The following is a 13,546-nucleotide window of genomic DNA, read 5'->3' as shown; positions in this document are numbered from 1 at the left end:
TTATCAAATTTGACTTTGAACGGGGATATCGATATTGCCTCCGGCAATTTATTTGTATATGATAACACGGCAAAGAGTGGATAATGTAAGTGATTTTAAAGGACGAATAGCTTTTCAGTAGAGAAGAGGATGAAGGAAGAGAAATAAATAATTTCACATTAAAGGCCTTTAATACGAATAGGTGTTTCGTACGGGTCGACGTTAGCTATGTTTTGGTAGTGGACTTGCGTCACGCCCGCTTACTAACGTGCGGGCATGATATTACTATTACACACCAGCAATTTTGAAAATCGACACATTTTCTGTTTCTGTTTTACTTCAGTTTTTGTTTCTTCATATTAGAGATACATGTAAAATTCACAACAAATTAATAAACCACAAAACATAAAATGTGTCGGTTTTCAAAATTCCGTGCGTGTAATTCCCTTGACTTACGGATGATAAACACTCTAAAGCAAAATGTTTGTCACAAAATGTTCACTATTATGATTGAAAATGCATGAATGTATGACCAAAAACCTTAAATACATGACAATGTTTGTCCCACTTTGTTCATTCCTTGATAACAAGATAACTTGAGAAAACCTCTTTTTTAATCGACGATGAATTGAATTCCTGAGTCTAAGTTTGAAGATGGGCTATAAAGGTTCTTGCGATTTGTTGATTGTAATGGAAAATGCGGGAATAATTGAAAACTGGCTCCGTTTCAGTTTAAAATGGAGAGTTGAGTCACTGGGCGTTATGTCCAGCCCCGTTATGAAAACCGTATATCCCCCTTGTGACTCGTCGATATAATTTCTCACACGATGCTCATGTAATCGACGAACTATCATCCACGCTTATGTTCGTTTTGCCCGGCGCTTCGCATATTTTGTGTCAGCAAGATATTATGGAAATGTTTCCATTATGGGCTGCATATTATGGACGCTAGGATAATATATACACGTGTTCCACGAACTACAATGGGCAGTGTTTGCCGGAAATCCCCACTGATGACAATGGTTTAGTTTAGACCGTCACCGAGTGAACATCAAAATCATGAGGTAAGCTCGCTCCCTAAAAGTAAGGCGAAAATTGGCCGAAATTCTTTAATTGTGTGCTATGGCCGAAGTGTTATATTTTGTGCTTTGCCTATATTTTAGTTTTCAGCCTGTTTCTATCCACTGCTGGATGTAGGCCTCTCCAACTTCTTTCCATTTCGTACGATCCATTGCCATTTGCTGCCAGTTTGTGCCTGCAATATTCTTAATTCCTGATCTTTTTGGTCCAACGTTCGTCTGTCCTTCTTGCAATATGTCCCGCCCAGCTCCATTTCAGAGATGCTATTCTTTCCATGACATCAACGACCCTGGTTTGTTGTCGAATCCATTGATTCGTCATTCTGTCTCTGAGTGTTATTCCCAGCATACTCCGTTCCATGGCTCTTTGTGTCACTCTCAATTTTTCTTCGGATGCTTTCGTTAAAGTTAACGTTTCCGCTCCATAAGTGAGCACTGGAAGGACACAAGTGTCGAAAACTTTGCGTTTCAGACTATTATTCATTTTGCTTTTGAAAATTAGTCTGAGTTTTCCGAACGCTGCCCATGCAAGACCAAACCTACGTCTTATTTCTGCAGTCTGGTTGTCCAGACCTCACTTCAGTTTATGTCCTAGATATACGTAGCTCTAGGCCATAAACCGAAAGAATTGGGGTTAAGGGACCAACGTTGAGGCGAAACAACACGATCAGGAAGCCCAAGGATAGAACGATCCCAGAATTCTTATTAGCTACTAGCTTAAGCTTTTAAAGGACGTCCTTTAAAAGACGTCAATAACCTTTTGCTCAGATAGGTTCAAAAGAATGGGCCAAGCTTTATGGAAAAGAATGTTCAAAAAGAGTAACACTACCCCGTCGGGCACTGTGCACTTTGATAGGCACTGTGGTCCCGGTACGTGCAGAAATGTGCGGGTCAGAGCTCGGGGATTACCGGGGCGAGCAAAGTAAAGCTTTCATACTCACCAACCCGCAGTAGCAAGCGTAGTGTTTTAATGCTAAAAACCTTCAAAAGAAGCCACAACGAATTATACCCCATCGATACCTGGGAACAATTCTATAACTTTTGCGACTGGCCAATCAATTCGTTTCTTGTTATCCAATTCCACCACTTTTATTTTGTTAAACATGCAGTGTCTAATGTTCCGATGGGTTAACTGACTTAGGTAATCCTTACGGAAACGATCTCTCAATTCTTGTCTCCTGGTCTTCTGCGATGTATGTCAACGGCCGAGAATAGATGACCTGCTCATAGTCACATAAAATAGTTTCCATTTCCACATAATCCAACGTCTGTTTGCCCAGATCACAATTTAATAAGTTTTTGACTAGTCCTAATAATTTCTCCCACCATCCACCCCACCATGGAGCACTAGGGGGATTGAAAATCCATTTAATTCGTCTCGCGCTGTTTATGTCTTGCTGATTTCGTCCCAGTCTAACTGCTTCATTAAATTGTCCGTGTCAACAAAATTTGTGTCATTGTCCGTATGAATTACTGCTGGCCTTACCCGTCTAGCGATAAACCGCCTTAAAGCCTGTTAAATCCTTCCGTTGAGAGTGACGTGACTAATTCTAGATGTACTGCTCTATATACGGAGTCAACGGTCCTCCAAGATCAATCTCAACAATTTCGAAACTCGTCGCATCACGTACGCGGTTCAACGGTAATGGAGGCTCTGGTGCTATAAATTGGCATGCTTGGATGACTTCGATGTTTGATTTTTTAGCGCAGCCCCAGAGTGCTGCACCGTACATCCAGATCGGTGCTAATATTGATTTGAAGATCAATCTCTTGCAATACAGGTTCAGTTGGGAGTTGTATCCAACTAGCCAGTACATTTGTCTTGATTTCAGTTTAATTTGTTGAGCTTTCTGTTTCACATGATGTTTCCAGTTTAATTTGTTGTCCAAATTTAGTCCCAGATATTTTGCTGACTCTGCCTGTGGAACTGGATTTCCATTTAGGAAGATGCGGAGATTGCTGTCTATATGTCGCAATGTAAAAGTGACGTGGTTGGATTTGCTCTCGTTGAGTTTTATTTTCCAATCTGTGGTCCACTGATTTATTTTATCCAATGATTCCTGCAGTTTTTTAACAGCCTCACTATGAGATGAATCTGTTGCCATAATCGCTGTGTCATCAGCGAATGTGCCAATAAAAGAGTTCTCTTAGACATGTATGTCGGCAGTGTATATCGTGTAAAGGAGAGGAGAGGAGCTTGTACGCTTCCTTGTGGTACTCCTGCCGAGATTAAATAATAGTTGGAATAAGTTTCTTCGTCTTTCACTCGGAATTTCCTTTCCGACATATATGATTCAAGCAATTTACAGTAGTTTTCTGGAAGTATTTTGCTCAATTTGTAAATGAGTCCTTCGTGCCATACTTTATCAAATGCCTGTGATACATCTAGAATGGCAAATTCTAGCAATTTTTAGCAAATTGTGGAAAATTGAATTTAAAAATTTCCTAGTGTCTATGTCAAAGAAACCTCACTAACAGCCTTTTACGGCCAATAACAAGTTCAGTCTGGACCACGTGCAGTCAAATGACAATGTGACGTTGTTAACGTGATTTCTAAACGACGAGGTATGCAAATACTCTGCGAAGAAGCTAAACGCGTAACTGATATCTCGCCTAAATGTAGAATAGATAGTAAATGTACACAAATTCATCGTATTTGGGTGACGTCATACGAGTAATTCGGTTTAAACACACCGCAACTACCCGAATTATGAAGCTTGAGTGAACTTTAGGACGTTATCAGTGTGGTAGAGAAATTTCATGTGTAATTTGTCTGAGACGGGAATCAAATCCGTAGCATTTTGGTAGAAGGCCAATACGTAACCACTGAGTCATCTCGTTTCGTGTATAATACTGCCGTGTTTTGAGCTTTCATTGTAATCTACTGAAATCTTCCGAATTTCCAATGGAATCCAAAAGAAGCTCAAAACTTTTGAAAGCTTTCCAAAGCACACATTCAATCCGATACGTTGTTTTGGCTTATAATAGGACTTTTCCAAAGCTATTTGAGTAGTCAAAAAGTCATCCACAGAGACATACAAAAGCATTGTTTGGATAACATTATTTGTGTTAGACCTAGGGATCACCGACTTATTATTTTGAAGTCGGTGACCCCTTGAGTGAGACAAAGCTTTCACAACTTACTACTTGAATCAGTTACACGAGACGGTACAGAATTAAGATTGGCCTTAAGGTTTCAGCTACTGTCTATTTCGAACTGTTTCGACAGTGATAAGGAAACAACTAACCACAAGTAAAGAGTCATACCCTGTTGGCTGTACAAGTCTAGCGAATCATAAACAAAATGAAAGAATTATGACAGAATTAAGGTCTTTCCTTGAGAATTTTCATCTTTATTGTTCGTATCAATAACTATTCTGATGTAACGTCATCTTGATGTTGTATTCGTTAAAAATCATTGAGTGGCACACTTATTGTTCGTTCTAGTTATGTCTAAAAATTCGATAGCCAATCCATTGTGAACTGCAGCATTTGTTTGAATGAAAATCTGAAGAAAAATTTGTAGTTCAAATTAAAACTCTCGCATTTCTAATTCACAAAAGTTTCGCTTCTGACATTACCTGTGCATGATCGAATTTTCGATTTACACTCCCAGTTAAAGATCTCCATTCGTGGCCACTGCTTTCCACTGACAAAATCACTTGTCTGTCACCCGTCAGCTTATCGTAAACATAAATCTCAACCCAAGCGCCAGGCCACAATGTGTTCAAATAAATGGCGCTGCGGATTCGACTATTCGAGTCCAAAGCTAGTGGTTTGGATAACTGCAAGCAGGACATACCTTCGGTTTGGCTGGACAAATGAAATGTCGACGATGCACGGTATGGGGAAATTGTTGAATTTTCATAAGACTTAATTGTCAGTGGTGGCAGTTGTAGGTCTTCACAACTCTGAAAGTCATTTAAGATCTGAGACGATGATTGTTGGTTGAAGTCGATCGTTGCGCAAAGATTTTCTTCTGGAGTTTCGGGAGCTTCTGGAGTGTGGTAATTATCAACGCATGAGCCATCCGATACTGGATAATCGTAAATTTTGATGTACTCAAAGGCTGCATAAGGCGCGTTACTCAACAATGGTTTGGCATAAATTTGAAGCTAAAATTGAATTTTGCGCTTAATTAAAATCAAATTCGACGTTTTGCATTAATATGCAGTTGAAAAGTATCATTTCTTATACAATGCTCTATGAACACTATATCATCATGCACACGAATAAGTCTAGCGAATCATAATAGAAATGAAATTTCAATTTGTTCCTTAACTCAACCACTCGTGGCCAGTGTGTATGTGGTCATTGCTCTGCACTTACCACAGCTTCACCAATCCAATCTGGGACCGAAAAGCTTGTCACCAGATACGTTTTTGCCGCCGATTCCCACCAATGTTGTGCGTAAATTGTGTAAGATTGGTTCAATGGGACTGAGTACAAATCGAATCGCCATATATCACGTGTAACAAACATGCTGATGTTTAAGCCGATGTTTAAAGCCATTTCTAAATTGAGTGTTTTGCTTGCTGGTAACGTGAATGGCCTCGATGCGGAGCATCTGTTCGCCACTGCGTCAGTATCATATTTGGGTGTTAAGTAATAGGTTGATGTTGGCCGAATGCTAGACGGTTCAGTTGATTCATTGTACATTCTTAGAGCCCATGGATCGAGGTCATTGTCATAACACTTTGTGAAGCCATTGAACAATGACGGATCACTGAAATCGAACATCCAGCAACCCTCATTCTGCGATGAAATCAGTTCAATTTGAGCGAGTAGTATAATTGCAGCGGAAAATAAAATTCTCATGTTGAATCACTGACACTGTTGCGTTGAACTCTCGAAGTTGAATTCAAAATCAATTAACGAATCTCCTCGAAATATCTTCTATTTATGCGCGAAAACTCGATTCTAATAATTAGAGACAGAAACTTTGGTGGTTTTCTTATCGCAGGTTTATTATCGAAGATTAGCAATTTTTGACCCATACGAATTCAAAGTTTCAAGATTGAGTGAAAAAATGATTAAATGTCCGAAACGTCCATAAACGACGTACACTATTTTTCCAGATTTTTAGGCTCTCCCCTCCTTCATCGTAAACGATTTTACCATACCTTCAATATGGCGTGACACACACAGCCAGACCCCCTTCCTACCCTTCAAAGTACACGTCATTTGATGCAACCCTCGGCTTCGACTCGAACTGCAAACGCCATTTTTTAGAGTGATTTTGGATAAACTGTAAAGTCCGTTCGATTTCGGTGAGCTGTTTTCCAGAACGAACCCCCCTATCCTTCCAGTTACGAATGTTTGTCCATACTATTGGAAAATCAAACAATATCACAACTGAATCGGCTTCTGTCGCTATTTACAGTAATATTCGACTCATCAAGCAGGAAAAACCATAAAAATTCAAGTGCTAAGAATCCACAGAATTCGATGTTGTCACTTTCAGTTTCTCAAAATTCAAATGATGACTTTATTGTACAGACGATCAATATAAATTTTACAGCCGTCAACGAAACAATCAAAATGATTAACATTCCGTTGACTGATAATCAGATCGTTATTGTACGTAATATCCGGAGAATACCTCCATAAAGACTGTAAAGATAATGATAATCAACCAATTCGGCAATTTGCAGTGCACAAAACCTTACATTTTTTCACAGATAGAAAATTGTTCAGTCATGTTTTGGATTTTGTAAGAGTTATTTGTGGATTATCATGTCATTATCACACTCTAGCAGTGACACAACATTTTCATAAGTCATATTGAACACTACACAACGCTTCCAGTTATTTTTCACTTCACTCGGCGATATTGTAATACTTTAGATTAACAATTTGAAGTAGAGTCGCCACCAAATTTGACAATGAGAATGACGATCCTTCACATCGAGTTTCTTTTGTTTCTGTTACTGTAAGTTAAAGAAACAGGTTGGCTCAGTGGTGACGTACTGGCCTTCAACCATGAAAACCCGGGTTTTCTTGGTGGAAGGCTAGTACGTTACCCCTGATCCAACCCGTTCTGAATTCATTTTACTTGTCTTAAAATATGATTTCGCAAACTGCAATATTCCAAGGCACATGATCAAAAGTTTCAAATTGCTTAAAGTTGCAAAATCTAAAAAAAAATCATTTAGACTATAGAGGACACAGTTTCTCAATTTGTAATTTCTTTACTCGTTTTAAGTCCGATTTGGAATTCTCTTTTATAATCCCGGAATCTCCGATTGAGATAGAGCATCCACTTTTCGATGAAATTCATTATGTGAAAACTTTCATTCATTTGAAAATATTTTCCTAATGGCTAAAAACTACTAAAATTCGAATGGCCCATATGAACCTGAAATTAAAACTTTATGTGATCGTACCTAATTTCAGAAGTTTTGGGAGTAACTTTTGTCTTAAAACATAATTCATTTGCGATGTATCCAATGTTCACATTGTTAAAGCAAATTACACATATTTTGGTTCTAAAACACAAAAATGGCTGAAGAAAACATAGCTAACGCCGACCCGTACGAAACACCTATTCGTATCAAAAGCCTTTAATGTGAAACTCTTCATTTCTCTTACTTCATTTTCTTCTCTGCTGAAAAACTATTCTTCCTTTTAAATCACTTACATTATCCACTCTTTGCCTTGTTATCATATACAATTAAATTGCCGGAGGCAATATAGACAGCCCCGTACGAAGTCAAATTTCATAAATTCCTATTTAAACAGCTATATACAGCTATATTTACCTATATTTCACCATAAATAAACATTTCACAGATAAATATATGCTATTATATAGCTCTATATGCCTGTATATAGCTCAATATAGCTGTATATAGGTATATATAGATGTCCGTATATGGAATCCCTGAAACCCCACACACATAACAAATTATTTCCATCTTAACAGAAACTCTCTAAGTTTCCCAAGATATTTCTATTTTACTAAAATCCAATATGGCCGCCGGCAGCCATTTTGTTAGGAGACCGGAAATAGTACCGACGCTTTACATTCGGTAATACCTTTCAAACAAAAAAAAATTCATGAAATTCGGTCAAAATTTACTCGAGATATTGTCAAAATACACCACGTTCACTGTACTTCCGAGTAGCCAGATAAGAGCTCACTCCAAGAGACCTAGCTCACGCTCCGGAGAACATAATTTCATAAAAAAAAATTTCCCTGATTGGTACGGTCAATACCTATCTAATAAAGCTAAAACAGACGAAATATGTTCAAATGTGGCCGACCTACAAGCAAAAACTGCTTGCCGCCCTGTTCCTGTTCCACACCAAGGGGTCTAACTCACGAGTCGGTCATCCGATTTCCATAAACTTTTTTTTTGTCGATCGGTATTGTAAATACCTTTTATTTGACGTATCACTTACAAGTTTAACGTTTAAATGTCCGGAGATATCTTCGAAAAACCGTAAAGCACTTATTGGGCCACAGCTCGGGAGGGGTCGATCCAAAATCACTCATCTTCGAACTTAGCCTGTCTTTTGACATTACCAAACGGGAAAAAAAAGAATTTTCAAAATCGGGTGCGTTTTACTCACGTTATCGTGCAGACAGACAGACGGACAGACGGACAGACGGACATTTTTTTTCGCGGATTTGGCATCTCTAGACAACCACAATAGGTTTCCCCTTACTCAGGGAGTCCAATTCGACGTGTTACAAACGTATGCGTAAACCTATAAGACCCCAGTACTTCGTACGGGTCTAACAAGTGTAAAATCTTTTTGTGATCGATTGAAAATTGCCATAATTGGGGCAACCGACAAGCTAATTAGCCAGTGCTGCCAATGAACAAATTTTCAAATTTACATCAGAGCTTCAATTGCAAGATCCGCCATTGTCTGAACGACTCAAATATGAAGTATGTGAGCGCTGGTCGATTTCCATCAACGAAACACAATTTGCTAATGGCCAGAACTTCAAGGATGCGTTGTGCGACAAACTCGAGCTATTGCTGAACGAAATTCGAAAGTTGAAAGACGTGACCGAAAAGCAAAAATGTTTTTCGACGAAGGCGAACGCGACTGTCTTGAATCTCAAGGAACAATGCTCCATCAAAACACAAAATGACATGGATCAAGGCGACTGTGAGTATTTTCGTACTTAATAAAGTGGCATTAGCGAAAGTAGGATTTATTGCACAAGTATCTCAATGACAATGAAGATTCCCACTTCCAATAAAAATTTTCTAGACCTAGGTTAAGAACTCGGACTCAGACTTTAAAGTAGGTTAAGAACAAGCACTGTGTGCAGATTGACCATTGGTGGTAGCCGTCTGTTGTCGAAGTTCTGTAAATATATATAATGCATTTGACCGAATTGAGTTGGTGTCTTAAATTTCCCTTATATCACGCGACAACAAATTAGTCAATACTTAAGTGACCCAATTTTGCAGCGTCGAAACGAATGCAAACAATGCCGGAATAGGAATTGGCAATGGCTCTGGACAATGAAATAATAATTACGCCTGATGAGGGTAACACCTTACAAAATTCATCTGTCTGTACACCGTTTGTGCAATATTTAAAATTTCAGGACGTGACGATATGTCTGGAGACGACTCATCAGACGATGAGGGAACAGACGAAGCCGTTCACCAAAAACCGGCGTTCAAAGTCGTAATTGGGCCCGATTTGGTGAGACGCATACACATACACACATATGTTTGGTGGCCGTCCGGTTATTTTGGTAGAGGATGAAACAGTAGTAAGAATGACTCCAGTGTATCATAACCGCCGCAACCAGATGAAATGTGGTATATGTTCCCACATTGTGTCACTCTAAGCACACGCATAAGGGTGGGAAGACGTGCACCGTTTGTTTTTCAACTTATTTCGGAGAAAGAACATTCCGGTACCACAACTGCTCCGTTAGTCTCGGCTTCACTATAGATCAGCGCTGCGCCTTTTTACAACAAACAAATACGAAATTCCGTGTATATCTGTTACGACTGACAGGACCAAACGTTGAGGCAGTCGTTTGGATCGGAAAAACTTCCGAAACGACAGCTGTAAAAGGAGCCAGAACGCGAATAACACGATGCGCGCAATTCAAGGCGGTGGATTTCGCTGATGCAAACGGAACTTCGCAGTGATGCACGTCTTTAATTGACAATTCGTGCCCCATCCGGAAGAGGCGTGCTTTTTGGAGTTGCCCGGTGGGCAACCTTTAAGGCCATCGACAAGTTAAAAAAATTAATCCGACGAATGCTGGAGTCACCAGGTCACATGAAATCGATTTCAGCCGAATTCGCATTTCGATCGCACCAACAGATGATTTTAAATGTCCTACGAAAAATTGAAAGTCTGTCCACAGTCAATAAGGAAGCTCTCACGAAGTAAGTCACATTTTTAACTCTATGATTACTAACGGTAGACCAAAAGTGTTGCATTGTTGCATTTTTGTTGTATTTCAGTACAAAATTTTTTGAAATTGTTGTATTAAAACAACACGTCTCCTAAGGGTAAACTTCGAGATTCGAGCGACTGGGTTGTCAGTTAATTTGAAACGAAAGATATTCAGTTTAGACCTATTTCATTATAGATGGAAGATCGCGGACTAATTGAGAATCCATTGGAAACGGCACGGACACATTGACCAACTTTTCTTCGACCCATCTTTCTAATGGTTTTTTCCAGGCATAAAATTAAATACGTTCTTCTTTAAGTCATCTTCTTCTTCTTCTTCTTTTTCAGCCTGTTTCTATCCACTGCTGGATGTAGGCCTCTCCAACTTCTTTCCATTTCGTACGATCCATTGCCATTTGCTGCCAGTTTGTACCTGCAATATTCTTAATTCCGTTTGTCCATCTCTCTGGTGGTCTACCTATAGCTCGTCTTTTATATGGTCGCCAGTTCATGATCTTTTTGGTCCTTCTTGGTTCGTCTGTCCTTCTTGCAATATGTCCCGCCCAGCTCCATTTCAGAGATGCTATTCTTTCCATGACATCAACGACCCTGGTTTGTTGTCGAATCCATTGATTCGTCATTCTGTCTCTGAGTGTTATTCCAAGCATACTCCGTTCCATGGCTCTTTGTGTCACTCTCAATTTTTCTGCGGATGCTTTCGTTAAAGTTAACGTTTCCGCTCCATAAGTGAGCACTGGAAGGACACAAGTGTCGAAAACTTTGCGTTTCAGACTATTATTCATTTTGCTTTTGAAAATTAGTCTGAGTTTTCCGAACGCTGCCCATGCAAGACCAATCCTACGTCTTATTTCTGCAGTTTGGTTGTCCAGACCTAACTTCAGCTTATGTCCTAGATATACGTAGCTGTCGACTCGTTCAATGACAGTGTCACCAATTTTGATTTCTCTATCGTCCCCGATGTTGGTCATGACTTTTGTTTTCGATAAGTTCATCTTGAGGCCAACTTTGTTTGCCTCTTCACTTAACTGTTGTAGCATAAGCTGAGCCTGACCTAGATTCGCTGCTATCGGTACAATGTCATCAGCGAAGCGGAGATTGCTCAGGTACTCTCCATTTATCTTTATTCCCATTTTACTCCAGTTTAACTTCCTAAAAACACTCTGCAGAATCGCCGTGAATAATTTCGGTGAAATGGTGTCACCCTGCCTTACACCTCGGCCAATTCTGAATTTCTCCGTGCTCTTATGAAGTTTTATACATGAAGTAGCATTTTTGTACACATATCGAATTGTGTTGGAGTACCTTGAGTCTACTCTACATTCGTCTAATGCGTCCAATATCGACCATGTTTCCACTGAATCGAAAGCTTTTTCGAAGTCTATGAATAGCAAGACTATGTCGATGTTGTATTCACGACACTTCTCAATAAGCGTTCTCATCACTTGCAAATGGTCGTTTGTGCTGAAACCAGATCTGAAAGCAGCTTGTTCAACAGGTTGGTAGAAGTCGAACTTGTTAGTGTTCCTCTTCGTAATGATTTTCATAAACAACTTGTAGAGTGTTGACAATAGGCTTATGGGTCGGTAATTTTCCAGCTTTGTTATGTCTCCTTTTTTATGCAGCAATGTAATTACCGCATTTTCCCAAGCTTCTGGTACTTCTTCCCATTGGAGACATTGATTAAACAAAGCCGTGATTGCCTTTAATAAGGAGTCTCCACCTAGTTTAATGGCTTCCACTGGAACACCATCTTCTCCTGGAGACTTTTTGTTTTTCATCTCGGCTACTGCGGCCTTGACTTCATCAACAGTTATGTCGGGCATATCATCCGATCCCACGTTTCTTATTATTGGTCTATCTTCGGTTTCTTCCGTTGGACTCTGTCTTGCTGAAGAAAACAAATTCTCATAAAATTCTGTTGCAATATTTAATATCGCATTTCGATCCGTTTGGATCGTTCCTGTTTTGTCTCGTAATTTGAAGATTTCTTTTTTGGCGTTTGTCATTTTTCTCCGTAGGACTTTCATATTGCAGTTAGCTTCAATTATGTTTTGAGCCAATTGGACATTATATTTTCTTTCATCTGATCTCCTTGCTTTGTTGATACTTTTAGACAAGTTCCGGTATTCCACCGAATCTCGTCCTCCGTTTTTTACCAACTCTGCTCTGCTTGCGATCAGGTCTAATGTTTCTCTGCTGAGTTTTGATTCTTTCCCTTGGACGGATTTGCATTTGGATTTCATGAAACCCATTATTGTATCGACGATTTTGGTATTCAATTCGTCCAATGTTTCACATTGATTGTTGACGTTATCTAATTCGGCAGTCATTTTCGTAGCAAATTCTTCATTTTGTGTGTAAAGCCGTTGTACGTCAATCCTTTCACTTTTCTGAACTAGTTGTGATCTTTGAAATCTGGTATTTAACGTGACTCTTGCACGAACCATTCGGTGATCACTACCTGTTGAAAAATTGTTTAGGACCGTAACGTTCTTAACGGTTGACTTACAGCCAGTTATGATGTAATCGATCTCATTTTTCGTTACACCATCTGCACTAGCCCAAGTCCATTTACGTTGAGGCTTTCCTGCAAAAAATGAATTCATTGCGTACAAATTGTGTTGCTGTAGGAAGTTGAGTAAAACATTTCCACGCTCATTTCTTTGGTCGTTGCTAAAACTGCCAATAGAAACTTCGGAGTCTTCTTCTCGTTTTCCCAGCTTCGCATTGAAATCACCGATGAGATATTGGTAATGTGATGGGTTTTCGTCCAGAGCTTTCTCGACATCTTCATAGAATCTTTCTACTTCTTCGTCATCATGGGTGGACGTGGGTGCGTAAACCTGAATTAATTTGACACTGTATCTGTTATTTATCTTCAGGCTTACGTATATCACTCGATCGGATATGCTTTTCGTGTGAGTTATGCGATCCGACCACCGCTTGTTTATGAACAATCCGACACCGTGCATCAGCATCTGACTGTCACTTCCTCGGTAGAAGAATGTATGCCCTGATTGTAATTTCAGGCATTCCTCTCCAGGTTTTCTCACTTCGCTCACTCCCACAACATCCCATTTTAT

At 39.5% G+C, this 13,546-nt stretch overlaps 1 protein-coding gene and 1 long non-coding RNA gene across 2 annotated transcripts; one reads left to right on the top strand and one right to left on the bottom strand.

Moving 5' to 3' along the window:
- Window positions 1-4,390: 4,390 nt before the first annotated feature.
- Window positions 4,391-5,937, bottom strand: LOC119078205. Its single transcript, XM_037185667.1, has 3 exons — window positions 5,388-5,937; window positions 4,640-5,173; window positions 4,391-4,566 (listed from the first exon to the last, which is right to left on the bottom strand). Exons 1-3 carry the CDS (start codon window positions 5,874-5,876, stop codon window positions 4,474-4,476), a joined length of 1,116 nt encoding a protein of 371 aa, XP_037041562.1. The 5' UTR covers window positions 5,877-5,937; the 3' UTR covers window positions 4,391-4,473.
- A 2,940-nt stretch (window positions 5,938-8,877) lies between these two features.
- Window positions 8,878-9,794, top strand: LOC119078210. Its single transcript, XR_005087954.1, has 3 exons — window positions 8,878-9,182; window positions 9,491-9,571; window positions 9,631-9,794. It is a non-coding gene; the product is annotated as an uncharacterized LOC119078210 (long non-coding RNA).
- Window positions 9,795-13,546: the final 3,752 nt, after the last annotated feature.

The sequence above is a fragment of the Bradysia coprophila genome, unplaced genomic scaffold (assembly GCF_014529535.1).
Source record: "Bradysia coprophila strain Holo2 unplaced genomic scaffold, BU_Bcop_v1 contig_247, whole genome shotgun sequence".
Classification (NCBI taxonomy): domain Eukaryota; kingdom Metazoa; phylum Arthropoda; class Insecta; order Diptera; family Sciaridae; genus Bradysia; species Bradysia coprophila.
This window is presented reverse-complemented; position numbering and strand designations above follow the sequence as displayed.